Source organism: Anthonomus grandis, chromosome 17 (assembly GCF_022605725.1).
Source record: "Anthonomus grandis grandis chromosome 17, icAntGran1.3, whole genome shotgun sequence".
NCBI classification, from domain to species: Eukaryota; Metazoa; Arthropoda; class Insecta; order Coleoptera; family Curculionidae; genus Anthonomus; species Anthonomus grandis.
The window spans coordinates 6,703,142-6,728,546 of record NC_065562.1 but is presented as its reverse complement, the minus strand read 5'-3'; the positions used below and the strand labels follow the sequence as shown (position 1 = coordinate 6,728,546).

General features: G+C 33.7%; 1 protein-coding gene across 1 annotated transcript in view; it reads right to left on the bottom strand.

Annotated features, from left to right (window-relative positions):
* Positions 1-25,405, bottom strand: part of LOC126746626 (huntingtin-like) — a 157,491-nt gene that overhangs the window by 63,246 nt on the left and 68,840 nt on the right. The window contains exons 19-20 of the mRNA XM_050454956.1: positions 18,745-18,945; positions 6,300-6,630 (exon numbers count right to left, since the gene is read on the bottom strand). Of these exons, the coding sequence (XP_050310913.1) occupies positions 6,300-6,630; positions 18,745-18,945 (532 nt within the window). The remainder of the gene's footprint in view (positions 1-6,299; positions 6,631-18,744; positions 18,946-25,405) is intronic.

Sequence of the window (25,405 nt, the reverse complement as noted above, 5' to 3'; positions counted from 1 at the left end):
TCTCATGGTATTCTTTGCCAGTTTAATTTGTAATTATAAATAAATAATTTATTTCTTACACGTTTTATAGTGGACAAAAAAATTAGAAAATTTTTAAAAAATGGCCATAAAAAATTATAATTACAATGTACCGCAACACAAACGGCAGCATTAGATTAGCGAGTCAGTACTTGGTAGAATAACCTTTATTCTTGAGGACGGCTGCGCCTCTTTGTGGCATCGAAGCGATCAACTTTTGACATGTTTCAACTGGGATGGAATACCAACCTTCCTGAACTTCCTTCCATAAATCTTGCTTATTTGTTGTTTTTTTACAAGCTACTCGATTTTCTTCTTCAAAGGTTTTCAATAGGGTTAAGGTCAGGCGATTGTGATGGCCATTCCAGAGCCGAAACCCTATTTTGTGTAAACCATTGTTTAACAATCTGTGTCGTATGTTTAGGGTCGTTATCTTGTTGATACATCGACCTTATAGCCATGTATTCTTCGGCAGATGGTAGCATGACTCCATCCAAGATATTCAAATACATTTCTTTTGTCATGGTCTCTTTAATCCAAAATATGGAGGTCCACTGTAGGAAAAACAGCCCCACAATTTGATATTTCCATCTCCGTGTTTAACTGTGCCTATTGTGTTCCTAGGATTATTTTCTTCATTCTTCCTCCTTCTAACGAATAATCTTCCATCTGATCCGAATAAGTTGATCTTCGTCTCATCACTAAAAAGAATGCTGCACCAATTTCTTTGAAATTTTTTATTAAAATTATTCTTAATAAATACCACTTTTTGTTTTATATTCTTTTTGCTTAGAAATGGGACTTTTCTGGCCATATAATTTTTGGTCTTGCAAACGTCTTCTTATCGTTCTAGTGCTAATACTTAGGCTTAAGTTTCGTTTTATAGAGGTAGATGTGGAAAAAGGTTGTTTACTGACTTCGCGTACAATAAGCTTATCAGTCTTCCGTGTGGTTTTTCTTAGACGGCCTCGATTTTCAGGAACATTTTCCGTTTTATTTTGTATTTTTAAAACTCTGGAGATAAAACTCGTAGGTGATTTTTTAACTCTTTGAAGTACTTAGGGACAAAATTTAACCCACCTATTATACAACTCTACATGTATATTGGAGTAAAATTTAACCCACCTACAATTGTTTTTTTCCCAGTAGTGTACGTCGGTTTATTTATTAAACCGTCTGACTATATGATCATATAAGCCTTAAAGATTAAGCGTATAAAGTGCAGATGTCGCTAGTTTGTGCCTAGTGATTTAAGTGGTTATTCGTTTGTTTATGTTTTGTTGTTGCACGTTTCGTTCTAAAAAGGGTAAGATAATTTTTTTAAAAGTTTTATTATTTTTTTTGTTAGAAATATTTGATATACTAAATAACTTGAAATTATTGAGTTACTTACTTCTATATTCTGTATTTTTAACTATGGGTTAAATTTTGTCCCACCATACAAGTAAGGTTTTTTTTAGGTAGGAGCAAGATATGGCAAGTGACCGATTTCCAGAACCATTACCTTTTAAGATTATTGGTTTGACCGAAAAGGATCTTTATAATGAAATTGAAATTATTGAAAATTCGGACAGTGAATTTGTAGGCATTCCATCAGATATCGACTCGGATAACATTATAACTAATGATAGTTGTAATGAAAATGATGTAGACGAGCCAGAAATCACAAATAATTTATCAGAACCGGATAATATGGTAATATCATCATCTGATGAAGAACCGGAGGAATGGGACCCCGAAGACCTTATTCCACTGAGCGAATTAAAACATTATTCATAAACAATAATTGAAACATTATTCAAAATACAGTGGAGTAAGAATAATAAAACGGTTCCACCTGTCCAATTTATGGAATATTCAGGACTAGCCCAAGTCATAAAGGAACTAGATAGGGTGACACCATATAATATTTTTAAACTTCTGATTTCAGACAAAATTGTCGAACATATGGTGTTTCAAACAAACCTCTACGCAGAGCAAACTTTTCACAATTCCGGCAAAAGTTATAAGCCCACCGATAGTGTAGAAATGCGTACATTTATTGGTATAAACTTACTAATGGGTATCAAAAAGCTGCCGTCATATAGGGATTACTGGAGTACAGATCCAATTTTACATGATCCCTATATTAGTAGACTAATAACTGCCCATCGCTTTGGTTGGCTCCTAAGTAATGTACATCTTAATGACAACAACTTCATGCCCAACCGAAATTCCGATAATTTTGATAAATTATATAAGGTAAGACCATTTTTAGAAATGTTGAAATCCAATTTTCAAGCCTGTCTGCATCTCGACGAGCAGACGAGTCTATGATAAAGTTTAAAGGCCGATCTACGATTAAACAATACATGCCTGCAAAGCCAGTAAAGAGAGGCTATAAAGTGTAGATGATAGCTGACAGCACTGGATATTGCTGGGATTTTGAAATATATTGTGGCAAAACCGGTCCTGTTGCAGAAAAATGTTTCGGTACCAAAGTAGTGCTTCAGATGACACAAAATTTAAAACACAGGTATCATAAAATTTTCTTTGATAACTTTTTTACAAATGTCCCCTATGAATAAGCCCTAATGAATCAACTGTATCAAGAAAATTTATATGCCTGTGATACTGTTAGACATACCAGAAAAAATATGCCTTAATTTCTGGAAGATAAAGCAATGCACAGAGGTGATTCTGACTGGTACCTGAGTTCTACAAGACTTTCAGCATTTAAATGGCGCAATAAAAGAACAGTTCACCTTCTTTCAAATTATCACAACCCAGATGACAAAACTAAGGTCAAAAGGAAAGCGAAAGACAGCAGTGTAGAAAACATACCTTGCCCAATAGCGCTGACCGATTACAATAAACATATGAACTCAGTAGATAAATTTGACCAAAGGAGGGCAGTTTACGGCCTCGACCAAAAAAGCAAAAAATGGTGGCATAGAATCATGTTTTTCTTTATTGATGCTGCTGTTGTTAATACTTACGTGCTTTACAAGTTATCTGAAGGGCCTAAAATGAACATGGAAGAATTTCGTTTGAATATTATAGAACATCTAGTTGCTGACAAATTGGTAACATCATTACAGGGTACCGAAAAACCATTACCAACTCCCATCAAAAAAAGGAAACCTTCCCAACCAGAAACGATTAAACTTACTCAAAGTACACCTCAGCCAGTACGAACCGGTAGACGAAAATGTGCAGTCTGTAGTTCCAAGGAATTTGAAATACGCACAAACTGGACCTGCAGCGAGTGTCAAGTTCTCCTATGTTTGGGAAAGAACAAGTCTTGTTTTCAGTCCTACCATACAAAATAACTTTAGGTTTAGGCAGTGGTATGGTGGGTCAAAATATGTACCATGGGTTTTGTACCAAGAAAAAAGTAAAAAAATTGATATTTCTGAATGTTATGTTTTATTTAGAGCACCTTGAATTAGTTTTTATGTTTTTTTGTTATAAATAAGAATATTTTTTTTTGTACCACTTGGGAAAATTTTTACCATTTTTTCTGTACCTTAAAGAGTTAAGCACATTTGCAATAAATGCATAGGATTTAATTTGACTCCTCAATTGCAAAATTGGACGCCTTTTTTCGGAGGTAAAATGCTTTGCGCGACCCATATTAACCAACGCGATGCAACGATCTTGTTGAAACTGACTTGTATTTATGGAAAACATCACAAACAAATATTTTACCTGAATGAACAGAGACCAAATAGTTACAATAAAGAAATACTCTTATTTTTTGTCCACAAGATTTTTAAACAATAATTTAAGAAACTTGCTTTTAAACGTTAAGGCATTCTTGGTTTATTTATAAATTTTATCAAGTAGAAAATGCGTAGTATTTTATTTGCAAATTCCAACATATAGCGAAGCTAATTCAATTTGAATTGAAATTTAATATGCACTCTTATTTTTTTGGACGTAGGTTGTGTGCGAAATATATCAAGTGTCATAAAAATGTTATGGGATATTATTATCTATACTCTATTTCAGAAGTGTGTAGAGCAATAAAACCTCATTAGGTATGCAAAAGTGGTACCTGGTGATCCACCAATATTTTATGCCACTACCTTAGTTGGGTATTAGTTTCAATGTAAAATTCTTTCTTTTCGTTGATTGCAGGTAGTGCCACCCGGTTTTGGGTCAATTTATGAGTTTTGCCCATTGTTACCCACTGATAAACATTGAAAACGGTTCGCCAAAGGCGTGCAACTGGGACTTGTTTTTTACCTTATAATTAATGTACTTAAATGCTATTTTATTTTAGAAAGTTACTTTTGTTTAAATGGAATAATATATTTTTTTCACAAATTTATTGAACATAATATGTAGAGTAAAACAGTTGAAAATGTCACTTTTGGATCTGGCACTTTTTGAACAGTGTATAACAATTTTAAATTATAATAGATTGTAGTCTTCTTCGTCATCTGACGAACTGTCATCACCTCTTGACATTATAATTAAAGGATCGACTGTCTGATCGATGAGGTTGTCAAGATCCCACATTTTGTCCTCTTGCTTAATTACATGCTGGACTGCTTTTCGCCAATTCTCTGGTGTCGCTTCCGTAATGGCTTGATCAAACAGTAGCTTAACATCTTTCATTTTAAAAGTCGTGTTTTGTCTTGCTACCAATCCTTTTACCTGCGCCCATATCAGTTCTATAAGATTTAGTTCGCAATGATATGGCGGTAAGCGCAGTACAGTTATATTATATTTTTCGGCTATATCTTCCACGGCGTATTTCATGAAACGAGTTTTGTGTAAGTTTGCTATTGCCAGCAGTTCTTTTTTTATCAAATTTGCTTCAAACGCAATACCTTTTGCAGTCAGCCAATCGATAATTTCTTGCTTTCTCCAACTTGAAGTTGGCGTCTTCTCTATTCGCCGTGAATGATATCCATTGCTTGCGTTATCCATAACCACCACCGAATTAGCCGGAAGAAATTTTATCATTTCACCAAAATAGTCCTCGAAAACGTCTGAGTTCATGTCTTCATGGTAATCTCCTGTGCGAGTCGACTCAAAGGTTAGCAGACCTTCTTTTAAAAATCCCTCTTCGCTTCCAATATGTGTGATTATAAGTCTTTTTCCTTTTCCCGAAGGTACTTTAATACCCGTAGACAGGCCTTCTATGAAAGCTTGGCGAGCATTGGTTATATTTTTGTCTTGCCACATTTTTTGGACTATATAACCTTCGTTAATCCTCGTCTCATCAAGATAAAAAACTTTCTTTTGCTCCCTGCGGTACTGCTTGATACTTCTCAAGTATTGTCGTCTCCAACAAACAATTTCGTCGCTCTCCAGTAAAAGTGCTTTGCGGTTATGCTTTTCCCAGGCAAAATCCATATTTTTTAAAGTTTTCCATAAAAGTTTTCTACTTATCAACGGAATACTGTCATCTCGGCCAAGCTCCATTAAAATTTTGTCTAGGGTGGGTATTTCCTTTTTAAAATAAAAAGAGTGAACTTTTCTTCGAATTATACATTTAGCATTTTCATCAAGGACTTTTGTAGGTCGTCCTGGCTTTTGCTTGGGAGATTCCACTTGACCTGCTACTTTTCTTTCCCGCAACAATTTGAAAATGGTGGACTTTCCAATTCCACTCATTCGAGAACATTTTTCAACAATTTCTTGCACAGTAAAACTAGGGTAATCGTGTTTTATGCAATCATGTACATTTAAAATAATAACTTTTTCACTCAGCGATAGTGGAGAATTTTTAGTACATCTTTTCGTTGGACTGAATACCTCCATTTTTTAAATATTGGGATAATAATATTGTGATTACACTACAGCGTAGCAGTGACTACTAACGTTTAAAATATGATTTAAAAGTATTTATAGTCTGTATATATTACCTGACCCCATTTTTGCATGTTAAAAGATAGGACAAGCGTTAAAAGATAGGTACCTATACAAAAGGATTAAAAGTATTTATTTAGTATTTAATCTCTTTCAAAATAAAGGCATTTAATCCGTGAAAATTAAATTCATAAATATTATAAGTACCTGCGCCTATGAACTACTACGAAATGTAGCCAAACAGAACGGAATTCCCCAGTTTATTGCTCTATACACTTCTGAAATAGAGTATAAAACCACTGCTATGCCTAAAGACATAAAAACTCCTAAAATCCCGATATTTTTTAAAGCTATTTGAAATAACAAACGAAAATTTTAAAAGTTAGCAACTTGTGCCATTAATCTTAATTTATAAAACAAAATAGGCTAGTCAAAGTCAAGTATGGATATACATACATTTCCAAATGTCAACTTACAGAAGTAGGTGCTTCCCGGAAAATCATAATAACCACATCATCTAACGGCTTAAACACGTTTGGATTTAATGCAAAAATAAATTTCCTTAGTGACACAAATGAGTTTCTATCGTCAATTCTTATCTTGTTTAACTTCAACATATGCAGAAAAATATTTGCAACTTGGCCAGACCATCGCAGCCATTTTTCAGTGTCGTCGGTGCAATACTTGCTATCTTCCAGTACTAACGTTACGAGGTCTATTACTTCTTTGTATTCCAATAACCGCAAAAGCATTGAAAGTATTACTTCTCTTGTAGTTTCTAATTCTTTCACGTCCGTCGCATTGGTACTGAAAATTAAAAATAGTATATTTATTTTCTCTAGTCAACACATTTTATTTTAATGAAAGTTGGTGCAAACATTCTAATGCCAAGAGAAGGAGTGTAGATCGAAAGTTGAAGATAAGGAAGATGAACTTTGAAACTTGGGTCTCCATCTCTAGGAGATGAGCCCTAAGATACAAAAAAGTTGCAGTACAGTATTATCAAAATTAAAGCGTTATTCCAAAAAGAACTTAAATCGCCCCGCGGATTTTCTACATTAAAACTTCGCGGGGTGACTCTACTAGTAGTGCATTTAATATCATTAAAAAATTTCACGTTACTATTGTTAAAAAATTACACAACAATTGCTAGATTTAATAGAAGTAACTTATATCATGGAGGTATCATAATAATGTTTATTATCTATCATAAGAATTATAATCTCTATATTGTTTGTATTTACAAAATTCCCGACGCGGACGTAAACATATTCTTTCAAACATTACTGAGCTTGCTTGAGTCCCTACCTTTAAAAAGCAAATTAATTTTATGTGGCGATCTTAACATTGACTTCTCGAGTGTGTGTGCTGCTCAAGAATCTCTCCAGTCGATTTTCGACTCATTTGGTATAGTCATGCATATTAGCTCACCAACTGGAACTTCTAAAACTAGCTCCAGCACCATAGATTATGTAGTTTCATCTTTCGGTCCAGGACTCATTGACAATTCTGTCTTAAGTTCAGGTGTCTCTGACCATGAAACACTATTGATAAACTTTGTGTTGTCGTCAAGCACAGGCAAAAATTCCTCGCGAAAATTGAGCCATACTTTTTGTAACAAAAATTCTCTAAATTTCAAGAACCTCTGCCTAACAACTGACTGGAATGTTCTCTCTGGAGATGTTGATACCGAATTCTCTTCCTTTATAAAAACATTATCGAGTTTAGCGTTTAAATCCTTTCCTCTTAAGCCTGTCAAATCTAAAAAACATAAACCTTGGACCACAAAAGGTCTACGTACATCAGCTAAAATCATGCGCTCATTATCCCACCTAAAATTTTCAGACAGCACTTTCTTTCTTAATTACGTAAAACTCTACAGAAAAGTTTACCATAAGACTATAAAGGCCGCCAAGGACATTTATTATGATAGGAGGTTGGCTAAACTTAACTTAACTCTGGAAATCTTGCCAAAGAAACTTGGTCTATTGTAAATGATTTAAGAAATAAGGCTCCCACATCTAGCTACATCTCCACTTCACCGACCAGCCTAAATGATTACTTTGTAAATGTGGCTAAAAATGTAATGAGTACCATAACCCTGTCAATTAATCCAATGTCATATCTTTCTAATTCTAATGTAAACTTGCATAGTTTCTTCTTCACACCCATGGTAACAGCAGAACTTAGTACAATTAAAGACATTAAAAACAAATCTTATCGGGAACTGATGAACTAACGCTAAAAAAGAACTGTCTTAAGACTGCGATAATTATTCCCTTACATAAAGAAGGAGATAAGAAGAAAGCTTCGAACTATCGCCCAATTGCACTTCTCCCTACGCTGTCAAAAATCATTGAACGATTAGTTAAAAGAAAGGCTCCTATCGTTTCTGTCCAAATACAAAATTCTCACTCCTCATCAGTTTGGATTTTTGAATAATTAATGCACAAATGATGCTATGTTTTCTGTTTTTAATAATGTGTACTTCAGCCTTAACAACCACCATTCAACAGCGACAATCTCTCCTGAGTTTTCAAAAGCATTTGATTGTGTAAATCACAACATTTAAATTAATAAGTTACAGTATTACGGATTCAGAGGTACGCCTCTTGAATGGCTTAAGTCGTATCTTAATAACAGAAGTCAGCTTGTAAGGGTTGATTCGACGATGTCTTCTTGCAAGCCAATTGAATATGGAGTACCTCAGGGACCTGATTTAGGCCCTATTTTGTTTCTGCTGTTTATCAACGACCTTTCTAACCTGAATATTAGCGGGAAAATTTGTCTCTTCGTGGACGATAGCAGTTTTACTTGGAGCAATCCGGACAACACAACACTCCATAGTATCGTTTCTATTGACTTATTGACTATAAAGTGTTGGTGCGATTCTAATATCATGTGCCTTAACATTTCCAAAAACTAAGGCTTTAGCATATAAAATTGCATTGCAATCTTTTATACTAAATAAGACCACTATTCCAGTATTCTCACAGGCACTGGAGAAGATTGTGGAAAGCCCGATATTGGAATATTTGAACCAAAACAGTCTGAGGAGAGACGAGAATCAGTCTGGATTCCGTAGAGGTTATAGTTGTGCCACTGCTCTGTCACAAGTAGGTGACGATATATTTAAGGCCCTTGACAATAATCAGGCTACAGTTATGGTACTCCTAGAATACACAAAGGCTTTTGACATGGTAAACCATGAGATGTTATTAGGTATATTGAAATATATCGGATTTGGTAATTCAGCTTTAGCATTGGTCGCATCTTTTTTATCTAACCGTAAGCAAAGGGTTATACTTCATGGTAGAGTATCTGATGTACTTGCTGTCACATTGGAAGTGCCTCAAGGTAGCGTTTTGGCCCGTTATTATATACCCTTTATACACTACCGCTCAAAAGCATTTGCCCACTATGTATTCTTTTTAATATTTTAAATTAGATACAAAAATCTTATCTTTATACCTATATTTAGATTGTATCTCTTTTGTAAATTATAGTCTTGCAAATAACAAACAATGTAGTGAAAATATGCACTTCTTCTAAAAAACTAATCTGTTTACAGCTCGTTTCCGATGAAATTTGAAACATTTAAAGGTGTTTAGTCTTCAAGAATTGATTTTGTGTAACATTGGTAAATAATTTCGCTTGCTTATTGACGATTGTCACCGTTTCTTTGCTGCTTTTTCAACATTCTTTAAAATGGCTAAAACAAAAGAGTTATCGGTAGAAACAAAAGGTATTATCATTGGACTTCATAAGGCTGGAAAGACTAACCGTGAAATTTCGACGGATTTGGGAATTCCAAGGCGGACTGTCGATTATAATGTTAGGAAATTCACCAGAGAAGGGACTATTAGCAACCAACTTCGATCGGGAAGGCCAAAGGCAACAAGTTCAAAGGAGGATTTAAATATTATAATTACAAGCAAACGCAATAGACGCCTTACCGCCCCTGAAATCACAGCAAAAATCAACAAGGAGCGTAAAAAAGCGGCCAGTGTTTCGACAGTAAAACGGCGACTTTATAATGCTGGTCTTAAAGGACCTTTAGCTGTATCAAAACTGCTACTGAAAGATGTTAATAAGAAGAAAAGACTTAAGTGGGCCCAATCACACAAAGAATGGACCATTGATGACTGGAAGAAAGTTCTCTGGAGTGACGAGTCGAAATTCGAGGTTTTTGAAACGAAGAGGCGAGTTTTTGTTCGCCGTTATGCCAATGAAAGGGTCGCTGAGACGCTGGCCTCAGTTAAACACGGTGGTGGTTCGGTGATGGTGTGAGGTTGCTTCGGAGGATCTGCAGTGGGCGATCTCATTAGAATAGAGGGAATTCTTCGAAAAGAGGGTTACAAAACAATTTTAAGTGACAATGTACTTCCTTCTGGTACTCGAAAAATTGGGGAAAACTTCATATTTCAATATGACAATGACGTCATATTGAAAGATCGTCGAAATTGTGCAAGCAATATTTAGGTCAGTTACAAAGGCAACATCTTCTGAAAGTTATGGTATGGCCCCCACAATCACCGGAACTCAATCCTATCAAATACTGTGGGATGAACTGGATAGACAAGTGTGAAAATCATGCCCCACATCAAAAGAAGACTTGCGGAGGATCATCCAAGAAAAGTGGCACAAGATACCTCAGGAAACTTTGGACAAATTAATTAGAAGACTACCGAAACTCTGTGAAGCTGTCATTAAAAATCGAGGTGGACATGTAGATGAATCTAAAATTTCATTTTCTTAAATTTAATTAATTGAAAAATGTATTGTTTATATTCATTTTGGTATAAATAAACCGTTTCATAAGAATAACTGATGGATTTATTATTTTTAGTTATAACTGTAAAACAGTCATATGTGGGCAAATATTTTTGAGCGGTAGTGTACATCACAAATCACTAATAATTTAACACACTGTAAACATCATTGCTATGCAGATGACAGGCAGCTTTACTTTTCGTTCGAAAGTTCTGAGGTAGTTAATGCTAATCAATGTATTTATTAATGAAGATTTAAATATGCTATATCTGAAGGCCCAAAAGCTGCTTTTAAAAATTAACCCTACTAAATCAATTGCCATTCTTTTCTGCAGTGATAATCACCGAGCATATATCTTGGAAAATTTAAGTTTGCGTTTAAACAATAATACTATATCGTTTAAAACATTTGCTAAAAATTTAGGGCTTGTTATCGATAATAAACTAAGATTTAAAGAACATGTCACTTTTAAGTTAAGAAATTGATATTCTGCTCTGAAGTCTATATTTTCTCTCAGGCATTCTTTAAACCCTAAAATTAAACAACTGCTATGTGATTCGTTGGTTTTATCACCATTAAACTTTTGTAACACCATCTATGGCCCCTTTCTAGATTATTCTGATGCGGCCAGAATTAAGAAGCTTCAAAACTGTTGTCTAAGGCTTATTTATGGTGTAAGGAGGAGATACCACATATCTCATAACAAAACTGAAGCAAACTGGTTAAGTATGCCGATGAGACTTTGTTTTTTTCATAAAATAAACAAAGACTCTGTTTTTTCCATAAAATTCTTAAATTTAAAACACCTCCATATTTATTTAAAAAAAGTCAAATTTCGTACGGGTGTGCATAATCTTTACATTAGACGGAAGGATCTTCTAACTATTTTGTCGCACAATAAAGAATTATTTAAAAGTCTTTTTCATATTCGATTGCTCATTATATAAATAAATTTAAGATTGGCCAGTTGGCTTCCTCCGAACTAACTTTTAAGCTTAGAATGAAGTGGCACTTTCTAAGTTAAATCATACGCTACGAGAATATTTATCTGTGTTCTTAGGTCTGTGGTCAAATACAGCTCTGATGTCGGATTCGGTATTAATTTTGTTTTGTTTGTTGAATGATCTCCAACACCAACCTGAATAAATTATTTGAGTCTCTTTATAGGATAGTTTTAAGTGTGGAAGAGATCCTTTCTCTATTGATGTTTTTTCTTTTGCTTCAAGCTCTTCTTTATGACTTAATGTTGATTATGTGATGTAATTTATTATTAAGTGTATGTAACCTGTAGTATTTTTAGGCAATACCTAGGCTTCAATAGAATTCAGGCACTATTGTATTAAATGGTCCGGGAAGTCTGAATTAATGGCCTGTTAGTTACCATATAATTAATTAGTATTAGGACTTATGTATAATAAATGTAATTTATAATGTATTATTTTGATAACTAATAAACGTATTATTATTATTATTGACGTCGTTGATTCAGTAAAATTCTTGACACTTCACGGACTCACTTGGGCTAAACGGTATAACCCACTGCCAGGATTTCTTTAAAAGATTCAACACTTCCTTCCTTATTCATATTTGAATCTATTTGTTTAATCCGTAAGCACGTTACAACCACTTCAGAAGGGCCACTTCACAGTTACTCACTCAGGAACGCAAAGCATGATCTTTATCTTCCAACCCCTCGCTCAGAGCTAGTCAAAAAATCGATTCTGTATAATGCGAAAAAAATGCACAATCATCTGCCATTAGAAATAAAGTCCATACCTTTCTTTCCCTCATTTCGCAAAGCATTAATATTGTACTTGCTGGAGAGAGCCTTGTATGCAACGACTTTTTTCTTCACACTTCCTACGCCCAGGGTTTGATTACATATCAAAAACCCTCTATTTATTATTATTGTTTTTAATTTTTTATTTTTATTTGTTTACATTCTGTTGTTGCCTGTTACCAATTTTAAACCTTTTACCCCCTGCTGATGGACACCACTGTGTCCGAAATATGTAGGGAATTTTAAGTTAACTAAATGTTTAATAAATAAGTCGAGGGAGACGAGTCGAGGGATTGTAAATTTTTTTAACAATAAAGCATTATATTATTATTAAATTGAAGAAGAATGAAAAATTACTGATTCCGCATTAACGGCCTTAAAATAAAACACCTTTAGACTTAAATCTTTTCTGAAAAATGGATGTTGCTGTGTTACTCGTTATTAAAAAAAAGAGATTCAAATAAGTGTTTTTTATTTTATTGGCTGAACACTTTTAACTAAAAATATTCGGTGAGGACTGAATATTTTTTCTATTTATAAGATGTTTAAATTATTGTGAATAAAATTGAGATAATATTATTAAATAAACAATTATTCTGTACTCGCTCGTCAAAGTTTTTCTAACAAGCTCTCAAAGACATAAAAAAATGAATGTGGCGTCCTGGTGCAAACCCAGAAGCAAATAATTTCACTAACAGCAATTGTGACAAAGTCTTAGAAGGCGGAGGTTCATCTCTTAGTTTTCTTGGCTTTCCCTAATTTGATGTCTGTTATGCACTCTTATATTAGTCTATTCTGTCATTTTCAGTTTTTTGAAATGTTTTAAATTTCCTTCTTAAAATCTCTCGTATGTTTGTGTTTAAATGTCCCTTTATGACCCTCAGCTCTTGTTAGAAGATCGTTAACCAGTGAGTGGAGAGGGCAAAATGTGTCACTTCTAAATAAAAATCTTAATTTTGTTTGTTACATTATTGCAAGTATAAACAGGGTTTTCCCCCAAATAGTACATAAATTAAAAACATAGCAAAACTTCCATGATATTATAACAAAATGTCCATAAAAAGGTTAAAAATACCGGCACACACATAACATTACAATATATTGATCTAAAAACATCTCACACCGTATGTTTACAAACAATAACGGATTTTGGTTTTTAAAAATTCCATATAGGTACTACATTATACACAGATATTTAATACTAGTACAAATAGAGACAAATAGAATGAAACGCGGCTATCAGAACATTTTAAAAAACAGTAAATTTACAGGAATGTGGTAAACTACTTAAATAAATTTACAATCTTGGCCGCTTCTCGATAGTGGGCGTTAATACGTTCGTTCAGACAATTAACTTGTGTATTTATTTCTAGTTTTGCTATTTCTAGATTTTCTAATATATTTCTAATAATTTTTTTTTGCTTTTATTTAGATTATGCAAAACTTTGAAATTGTCGTCTGTATTAAATGAATGACCTGTTTCTCTTAGGTGCATTCCAAAGGCGGATCTTTTATCATTAAGCGAGAGTTCAAATGTTTTTTAATTCTTAATTTGAAATTTCTGCCGATTTGAGCAGCATATTTGGAAGAGTCGCATGATAAAAGATAAACGCCACTGCCGTCTAATGGGTTTACAAAGTCTTTTATTTTTGAACGAAGACTTCTTATATTTTGAAAGGACTTATACACAATTTTTATATTGTTGTCTATGGACTTAAGTAAATTACCTATTCTTAAAAAAAATCGGACCAATAAAGGGAACTTTTATATATTTCGGAGGTTGGTAAAGGATGGATGGTCTGATCAAGGGGGTCATTGGAGAGAGACTAAAGTAATACTTTATTGAACTTTTTTCTAATTAAATTATCTATTAAAGACTTTTTGTATCCATTGTTAATTGCAATCTGATAGATAGTGTTCTGTTCTTTTAAGAATTCCAAAGGTGAAAGAGGAATCGTAAAGAGTATAATATAATCCGTGAAAAGCTGCCAGTTTATGCCCAAAGAAATGGTTTGATTTTGCAGTAATTACATTATCGGTTTGTGTTGGTTTTCTGTATGTGGAGTATTGTAAGCTCTTACTCATCTTATTAATTGTTAGATCTAAAAAATTTAATTTATTATTGCACTTTATTTCCATCGTTAATTGAATTTTCGGATTTAAAGAGTTGAGAAAAACGTAAAATTCTTGCAATTCCGCTTTGGAGCATGTCCAAATCAAAAAAATATCATCCACAAACCGTCTCCATATTAAAATCTTGTTGTTAAGATTGTTTTGTGTGTTAAATAGTTTTTCTTCAAAACCTGACATAAAGATATCAGCCAGTGGGGGAGACAAACCAGAACCCATTGGTAAAACATCCAACATTCTATAATATCCTTTTATAAAAGGTAAAAACACACAGATTTCGTGTATATCTATATATGTGTGTATTTCGTGTATTTTTATAAAAGTGTATGACCAGCATCTTTGGGATAATGGATGAATTTTTCGAATTTTATAATATCTATCATTAAACCTAAAGAAATCCAAATTAAAGCTACGGTTACAGTGTAAGAGACTTCGCGCGACTACGCACGAGTTTGCGCGAAGGGAAGGAGTAGCAGTTGAATAAAGCCTTAGCAGTAAGTACCTATAATATCTTTTTTTAAACAGATTCTAAGTTCGATATAAAATGGTGGCGCCTATACATCTTCATTTGGTGGGTATCTTTAATATTCGCACCACGATTTTGTACTTACAAATATACCATATGCCATTAACGCTATTGTCAAATCTAGACTGTAGTAAACAGAAATCTGATTGCAATATATTAGATTGGCAGATACCTTCCCTGTCAATAATAATATTATGTAATAAGCAAATGGTTTTCACTATTAAATCGACTTTATCAGGATGACAGTCTATTGGTTTGTTTAGTAGTCTCTATTTTGATGTCATTATTCCGAATCAGCATTCAATAACTCTGCGGCACCATTGTAAAATTAAATATTTCTTCTTCATGCGATAAGTATCGCTTGGAAAATGGTTTCATTAAATATGACTTTAACGGGTACTCATCATCTCCTAATAAAGCGCAAGGTAGCATCACATCAGAATTTGGAAGTTTATCTTCTGGTAATAAAAATCTCTCTGCTGCCCTAATATTGAAGATGCATGAAGTGCATTGAAGTTCCACCATCGCTTTACTTTCCAAAACCGCCCACATTAATGCAGACAAATTTATAATTTGCATTAGTAGCACTATAGAAAAGTATTGCTTATAATGATAAAACATAGAACCTGGCTTTTTCGGACACTTAATACGAATGTGTTTTCCGTCAATGCATCCTATGCAATTTGGAAAATTCCACTTATCATAAAATGCTTTGGAATTTTTAAAAAACGACTCCTTTGTAGGAGGTGGCAAGTGATGTAGTTGTAACTTATTCCATATTGGTTTCGTATATGATTTTTCTTATCGTACTATAGGACATTCAAAAAGAATAAGCTAGAAAACGAAATCTCCAGAGTCCAGCTGAGAGAAATCTGAAACAAATTAAAAGACTTATAATTTATACTAGTTATTATTTATTACGATACAATAATAATACTAATTATTATTTATTGAGCAATATAGATGCTCGAATTATTCTACCCCATATTATACTGCCCAAATAATGTATTTTTTAAATACATCATAGAACCCATTATAGCCTTTTTTACCTTCTGTTGAAGAGGTAAAGTCGAAATGGAAAGGACTTCGAGACTCATTTCGGCGGGAATATCAGAAAGTTGTGAAACAAAAACAATTCGGTGCTGCGGGGGGCGAAAAAAACGGTTCTTCTTGACCTTATTTTGAAATTTTATATTTTTTTTGCTGACCAAACAACCCCCACACAATCTTCAGGAAATATTCCATTGCCTATTGAAAGCCAAGAAAATTCTTTATTGGAAGACAGTGAGGAAGAACCATCAGTTAACCTGTCTGAAAAACCGACTCTTATCGATGATCACCAGGATGATGTAATACATAATGCACCATCTACAAGCACTACCTTTCAGTGCAAGGAATCTATACAAAAGGCATTACTATAAAAAAAAGTCGGCAAGAAGCAGCCAACACGCTGTAATAAACCAGCCTGTAACTTCCAAAATAGAATGTTAGAACTGAAAGCAAAGAAGTTGAATTTTTTAAAGCAAAAAAGAGTGGAAATGGATGAACAAAAAGACTATGATTATCACTTTTTAATGGGATTATTACCCCATCTTGGAATTGTTAAACCAGAAAGAAAGCCTTTAGTGGAGTCATAGTTGCAACAAGTTCTAATTAATGAGGTTGCATCTTACTCAACAACTCAACCCTTACAGCTCGCCCTTTTAAGAAATTCGTCGTCTGCCATTAATTCCTCAAGGCGTTCAAGCCAAGTTTCATACACTCCTCAACCTATCCCATCTCCGGCATTATCACAATTTACGCACTCATCTGATCCTTCTCCATTTTCGCCATTCTCTTCGCCTTCAAAATCCCGCTACACCAATCCACCAGGTTGTGATACCCAGCTTTATACCATGGAATATCCGGCATCGCAGGAATCGCGACAAACAAATTACGGTGTAGCAACACATATCACAAATTTCTAACTTTAAAATTTAGGTTGTGTTAGTTTAGGTGTAATAAACTATAAGTACATAAGTGCCTACCTTAATGTTACCGTTAGCTTCTTAGATGGAAAAATACATATTCTGAAGTTACATTGTTTCATTATTTTCATCTTTCGTTGCGTTCATTATATAGGAGTACGTCTCATAAGTCATACGGTAATACTCGAAAAAATGTAGAGGCTGGTTCTTCAATTCTTCGCATCGATGCCCGACTGTACCGTCGAGCCAAATAAATTCGCTTTAAATCGTGCGAAAATAGATGAAATAGAAACCACTTATAGTTCGCGCAAAGTCGCTTGTACTCATAACCGTTATTTAAGGCACGCACGCAACAGAGAAATAATTCCTGTTTTGGTTCTGGGTGTTAGATTTTAATGCTTATATAATCCATTTTCTATTATAGCTATTACTTCGTTTCTAGGTATGCTGGCAAAAAGATTAACTATGTCAAAGAGGACAAGAAGATAATTGTCTGGCAAAGAAATATTTTAGCCAAATAGCTAAATAATAGGCAGTTGAGGTTATAAAACTAACAAGTGGTCTAATTGGAAAGTTATTTTTGTGAATTTTTATCATACCATATAATAAAGGAGTTTTTGAATTCATGGGAATTAAAGGTTTATTTTTCATTAATTCTTGAAGGTGTTGTTTTCAGAAATAAATAGTTTTTTCAGATTGGTAGTATAATAATATGCCGTATTAAGATCATTAATTAACCTCTCAAAATTTTTGCTAGATGATATAAAATCTAACACTTTATTTTAATAGACGTTTTTATCTAGAATAACCAAACAATTGCCCTTATCTGCTTTCCTCAAAACGAAGTCATGAGTTTTAATCTTTCGTTTAACTGAAAAAAGTGTTTTTGAATCTTTGTTGTAATTTTCTGCGTATCACTTATCTGACTTGCCTATCTTGCTAATCAATTGTCTACAATAACCTCTTATGGAATTTGTTAATTCAAGTTCCATATATCAGAACCCAAAGCCACTTTTATGTCAACCAATAATGAAGTAATACTTTTTTCATCATAACATATTTTTGGGCTTTATTTAAGACCATTTTCTAAGAATTTTAGCTCTACTGAAAAGAATTGACAGTTAGATAAATTCAAAACTTTTGGGTGGAAAAAATTAATATATTAGAAAATCTAGAAATAGTAGTTTACCACGTTCCTGTAAATTTATTGTTTTTTAAAATGTTCTGCTAGCCGCGTTTGATTCTAGATGTATCTATTCGTACTAGTATTAAATATCTGTGTATTATATGGTACCCATATGGAATTTTTAAGACCCAAAATCCGTTATTGTTTGTAAATATACGATGTGATAAGATGTTTTTAAATTAATGTATTGTAATGTTATGTGTGTGTCGTTCTTTTTAACCTTTTTATGGACATTTTGTTATAATATCATGTAAGTTTTACTATGTTTTTAATTAATTTACCAGTTTAATAACACCCTTTTATATTTTACTAACATAGTTCTCCTTTGACAATGTTTTAACAAACGAAACGCGTCGGGATCTTTAAAATAAATATTGTGAAGTAAACAGGACTCTTCGCCTATTATTTTGCTTTGCATAATGGCACTTCACCCTGGAGAAATCTATGGTAATAATTAACAATACTACCTACAAAAAAAAATTACAGGGTGTTTTTTAGTAAAATATTTACTATTTTTTACTTCTTTTCTTCCAAGAATTCTTATAAAACGTTCACTTACCGATTTCTCAGCAAAAAAATATCTTCAACGATAGGCTCCAACGCTGGTATACAGTGTGTCTGTGGATCTTGTCCACTAGCCATTAGACCATCGCAGAGTTGTATAATTTTCGGTACATCTATTATCATTTTGCTATGCTGTTTTGAATAGGATAACTGAACCAAAAACTGGAAAATTTTGGGTATGAGTTTATCGGAATGCCTAAAATTCATAAAAATAAGGTTTTTTTTAATACTACAAATTCAGTGCTATTAGAATGGGATAAATTAAAAACATTACTTTACTTCAAGTCGCTCTCATTGCGTTCTTATTTAATAAATTTGATTGGTAGTGGGTTTAAGACTGAAAATATTATTCCTTTTTGATAAAAAATTAGTCGTTTCAGCCTTATATTTTGCCGTCTTTAAAATTATTTAACTTAAATAGTTTAAAATTATATTGCAAAATTATCGACCAACCATCAATTTTTCGAAATGTTGTGAACGTACTTTTCACTCACATATTTTATCTATACTTGAAAAATTAAATTTAAATTCATCAATAGGTTTTTCTGAATGGAAGATCAATCAGTACTGTATTAGTTACCTATACCAAATTTCTTGTTCATTTTTATTCCTAATTTAATTTTGATTGAATTAATCCTAATTCTCAGATAAACGTTATTTACACGGATTTTTCGAAGAATTTTGACAGACTTGATGCGATTCTTATAGGTAACTAATTTAAATCAATTTCTACTCTAAATACATGGATTTGTCAATAATGTAAAAGTGACTTGGTGGTTAAGACGTCATTATAAGTTTTCCACTTTACCGATTTCACTCACGTAGTTCGCACGTGGTAGCATTCTGTATTGTTGAACAGCCAATTTTCATTGCAAAATAATAGCAAGTTGGCGAATAAAACTATGCCTATAATCTTCCGAGGGTAAAAACTAATAACTGTGTGTAAATATTATGGTTCTTATGTTATAAGCGAACATAGCCACAGATATTCACATTTGTACCGTGGTCTCTAAATTGTCCCTCCCCCCTCTTATCTTTTGAAGCGTTTATATACAAATTTGAAATTTGGCACACATGCTACTTTGCCAAATACTTTTTTTGGTCCCTAGCTGATATTGCAAAACTTCAAAATGGCGGCAGGACACCATCCACTGATCTTTGAGATTATTGAGGACAATCCTTATGAATTTGAGTTGGAAACAGTTTTTTAAGAAGATGGGGCACCGCCTTACTTTAGCAGAAATGTTAAAAGAGAATATTTTACTAATACTTATCCTAATCGGTGGATTGGTCGTCGAGGGCCTACTGAGTGGCCAGCCAGGTCGCCCAATCTTACACCTCTGGACTTTTCTTTACGTCGCCCTGCCAGAATCTATCCTCGATCTACCTTAAAGAATAATGATGCATATGGCAATATTGATATTCCCACTGTCCAAAATCTAAGTGAAGAGTACTTCAATGGATTATTTTACTGTCTTGAAGTTAATGGCGTACATTGTCAACATCTTTTATAGTGAAATAGCAGTGGCGAAGCGTGAACTTTTTTTTCGGGTAGACAAACAATAAAAATCGTTAATTAGAAAAAAATATGTCTTCAATATTATTCACTTTAATGAAATACAGAATGAAAGCGCATGAAATATTAACTCAAAGAGAAAAATTATGTAGTGATATAAAAAAGAAATAAATAATTACTACTAGCATAAAAAGATAGATAGATAAAAATAAATACTACTTACAAAAAAACACAACTAAAATACAATTGCCAATATCGAACAGTCGTTCATAAATAACCACTAAAAAACCGTTTCTATACACCCAAAAATAAAAATACTTATTAAATTACTATAGCACGCGCCCCCACCAAATGCAGACAAAACTGAAGATGTATTGCGGCTGACCAGATCAAGCGTGTCCATAAACAATAACCCTCAACAGCATAATAAAATAGCTGGTCGACTTCGATAGACAAAAGCTCGAATGTCTTCCCCGCGAATAATTTTTGCATACGTAATAGGCTGAATGCGGCCGGACCTCTGTAGCCTGCTTGATGCGTATTTGGTTCGATATGCTCCAAATTTCGAAAGACAAATATCAATGTGTCTTTCTGGGGCTCGTATACATTAATTGGGTGTCAGCACTGTATTTTTATCTTAATCGGTGCGGCAGGCGGGGTGCGCCTTCGGATTAATCATGTTTAGATACTATATAATAATAGTAAGGATAGCAACTACGTTCTGTGTTATTTTTTTTAAATTTTAATTCAACAATTACATGAAATAATTACGTGATAAATTAATGACAAATAACTGGATAATTTTGGGTAGACAGTGTCTACCTTGTCTACTCGTACGCTTCGCCACTGTGAAATAGTTCTGTGGTACCTGTACATTTCTGTGTTACCTAAAGTTTAATTATTTTAAATAGAGATAAAAATGCGAAGAATAAGTTTTTGAAAGGCATTTCGCTATGGGTAGAAGTAATTACTTAATTATCTAGGACCATAAAGCATTCAGTGGGAGCTTTCATACGATGTATCGCATGACCCTCCCCTTTTAGTTTATTTATATTTTTTAAAATGGCACCCCGCCGCCATTTTGAAGATTTGAAAAATGAGCTAGGGACCAAACAGTAGTATGTTGGTTGCTAATTATGTGTGCCAAATTTTAAATTTGTATATAAACGCATTCAAAACATAAGAGGGGAGGGGGACAATTAAGAGCTGCACTGTATAAAAGAAGCAAAGAGGTATATAAAAGAAGATAGATACATTTTTACTAGTATTATGGTTTTTAACGCCCTTAAATAATTTATTTACATCTGTTTTATCTGATCGTCAACATTTAGTAGAATGCATAAGGTAATTTCAATGTCTCAAACTGTTTTACTAAAAACTTTGAAATGTAAGTTGGAAATCCTATAGTGGAGACAATTGGTCTCATATCATTACCAGGTCTGACAGATAAAAATTCTTATTATTTAGTTTAATTAGTCTTATTGCCAGGTAAAAATCCATAAACCGTTCAATCCCTTATAGCCAATTACATATATAGTTTAGTAAGTGTTTAAGATTTGTTTGGCCATGCTTCATTGCTCTTTCCGCTCTATTAGTTACATCATGTTACATCTTCTCCCGAAGATGCTAACGTCGTTAGTGAAACACGTATCGAGAGTAAAAATAAAGAGTTTTGGTTAGTGGTAAAACTGTCTCGTAATTTAAATAATTCGCCGACGGTGAACATACAATCGGCCTCCAAAAACTTCAATATCACACCAACTGGTCTTCATCCCTCGATTACTCGAGCTCGACTGACTCTCTCCTTTCTCTCATGGTTCATTAACGTCGCGCGTTGGCTGGTTGAGTCACATACTTTTGGATTTCTATATTTATAGGAACCCTTCACTGACGCGCGGTCTGGTTAGGCAAAGTTTTGGCTTACAAAATATTTATGTGTAATAACTATATTGGCCCATTACAATATCTTCTGTAAATAGGTATTCATCAATCTTGATTCGTCGATGAAGAGCACATTACCCCAATCACTTATATTCCAATCTTAGTTCGAAACCGACTTCCACTGTGTTTTTACCTTTATTGCAGATTGCCTCAGGATGTGTTTCGAAATGTTCTGATGATATCCGTACATTTCGAGTGGCACCTAACTCAGGTTGGAGTCGAGTTGCTGTTACATGTCCTCGACAAAGAGCTTGCAGAATCAAATATCGATTATCTACGGGCTGGTTCTGTTCGCTTGTCGTACTCTACTGTTTCCTGGTACCTAACAACCGCACTGTTGATTGATTAACGCCAACTTAATTAGCAATATATAACTGACTGCGTCCATCTTGAAAAAGAGAAATTATTCTGATCACTTGAGCTCATGTTAAATTTGCGTTTGTATTATGTTCCACATTCAATCTTTTTTACAATTATTATTATGATTTAACCAGAAAAGTGTACTCCTAAATGATTCAATTTACGGACTGGCAAAACACAAAATTAACAAAATTGTTTTATCTGCTTTTCTCTAATGCACATAGAATTTAACCAGTATAAGAATATTATCTTGACCAAAATAGTTATACTTAAAAATTAATTGTCTCTAAGCTAATTACTGGGACGGAGTGTTTTGCGCGTAAACGCACTTTTATGCAACCACTTGTGTGCCACTTGTAGTATTGCGTTAAGTGTGTTAAATCAAAAAAGTTCTGACCACTTTTACGTCATTTAATTAAAAAGAACCCAGGGCTCCGTTTAGCTTTAAGGTCTAATTTATACCGACTATATAAAATATGAAACGCAACCACAAAAACGGTGCTACGTGACAAAATCGACCGCGAACCCCCTTTGCCTACACACCAGTTCTTAGAAAAAGAAAGAAAAATAAACCGAGTGTCTCGCCGCGGACCTTTCGATTGCTTAGCTTGCATTTCTTCTGGTCTCTTCAAATTACGCCGATAAATAATTGAGTTGATAATTCGAACACGGGGTATGGAAGTCTTTAAGCCAAAGGGCTGAAATCTCAAGCACTAGTTTTATATTACTTTCGATTTATTTTGTTTTAATGAAAAAAATATATCTAAAAGTTGCAGTTGCTTCATTTTTCTCAAATCGAAAAATAAAATGAAATGTATTTTTCTTATAGAACTCATTCTTCCAAAAAAAAGTAATAAATAATTGATATTAAGGTTTTTGTGTATTTTTAGAAGAAAGAAAGAAAGAAAATGTGCTATATTACGTAAGACAACAAAATCTTGTGTACAAGCATTCTAAAAACTAAAAAATTCCAAATTCACTTTAAATTTCAAACAAACATAACTTCTAAAACACTTTACCATAAAATTTACACACATTACCAAAATTAATCATAACAAAACAGATTGAGAAAAAAAAAGCATCTTTTCGATAAATTTCATTAAAAAATAAGTAAAGCTGTCAATAAAACAGAATTTAGAAGAAGTAAATTACATTATTTAACAGGAAACAAAACTAAAACACTAAAATGATGTCAGAGCACAGGTTAAAAGGTATCATTAAAAAAATCGTCAAGGCTATAATATGCCCTGAATAATAAAAGTGATTTTAATTCCTTTTTGAATCTCTTAACTTCTAAAATTTGTCTGATACATAGAGGAACATGGTTGTAAATTTTTTTGCTGAGGTATATAAGTGAGTTCTTCGTGAGGGAGGATGTAGGGATTGGTAAGGGAAAATCGTTAACCTGGCGAGTCATATGACCAGTGTTAGAGGGAGGTTTAGGACATTTATGAATAAGAGTAGCTGTTTCTAAGATAAAAAGAGAAAAAAGAGTTAGGATTTTTTGAGATATAAAGAGAGGTTTACAAGAATCTCTTAACCCAGCGGAACATAGATATCTAACTGCCTTTTTTTGAATCACAAAAATTATGTTTAATAATCCCTTGTTGCTTAAACCCCAAAAAGGCAAGCCATAACGAAGGTGGGACTCAATAAGAGAAAAGTACACTGAACGTGCAACTACCCCTCCCAGCTCATGCCCCGCCATTCTTACTGCAAAGCATCCAGAGGATAATTTTGATGCAAGATTTAGGATATGATCTTCGAAGCGAAGGCGACCATCAATGGTAATACCAAGGAACTTACAGCTTTCTTTGTTTTGCAAGGGGGAGTTTTCACTAAACATAAGGCCCTGAACGTCACACTTAAATCCCATAATAAAGGTTTTGCCCACATTAAATACAAGCCTGTTTGCAGCACACCACTCCGATAAAATCTTAAGATCCTTAAAAACCTGGGCTCTAACATTATCAGAATCTCTATGATTCCATAAAATGGTGGTATCATCAGCAAACTGAACCACTTTGCCCTGCAGTTTTAATGAACCCAAATCATTTACATAGAGCAAAAATAATAGTGGTCCTAACACTGAACCCTGAGGTACTCCAGTTTTAAGGGATCTGGAATTGGATAAACATCCAGATACTGTAACTCTTTGGGTACGATTAGACAGATAGGATTCCAGCCATTGCAATGCCACACCTCCAAAGCCATAATTATTGAGCTTAGACAGCAGTATTCCATGATCTACACAATCAAATGCCTTGGATAAATCGCAAAACACTGCCGCCGCGGACTCTCCAGAATTTAAGGACACATAGACACTCTCCAAAAAGCCGAAAACAGCGTCATGAGTCCCTTTTCCCGTTTGAAATCCAAACTGATTTGCAGATAAAATGCAATTATGTTGCAAAAAAGATAAAATTCTGATTTTTGCAAGTTTTTCAACTATCTTGGAGAGGGTAGATAATATAGAAATTGGACGAAAATTACAAGGCTCACTCACATCTCCACCCTTATAAAGAGGGATAACCACTGCCTCCTTCAAACATGCTGGAAAGATGCCATTATGAAAGGAATTGTTTATGGCAGAAGCTAAGGCATTCAATGCTGAGTCAGGCAAAAGGAGTAGTAATTTTGATGATATTCCATCAGCTCCAGCTGATTTATGGTTTTTTAAGCTTTTAATTGCATCTCTAACATCAGTAAGGCTAACAGGATAAAAGAAAAAAGAATTTTGAACTGACACTTGTTGAATATAATGCAAAGGATCAATATTAGTATTCACATCCTTGAGCAATAAATGAGGAATATTACAGTAATAATCATTTAAACTATT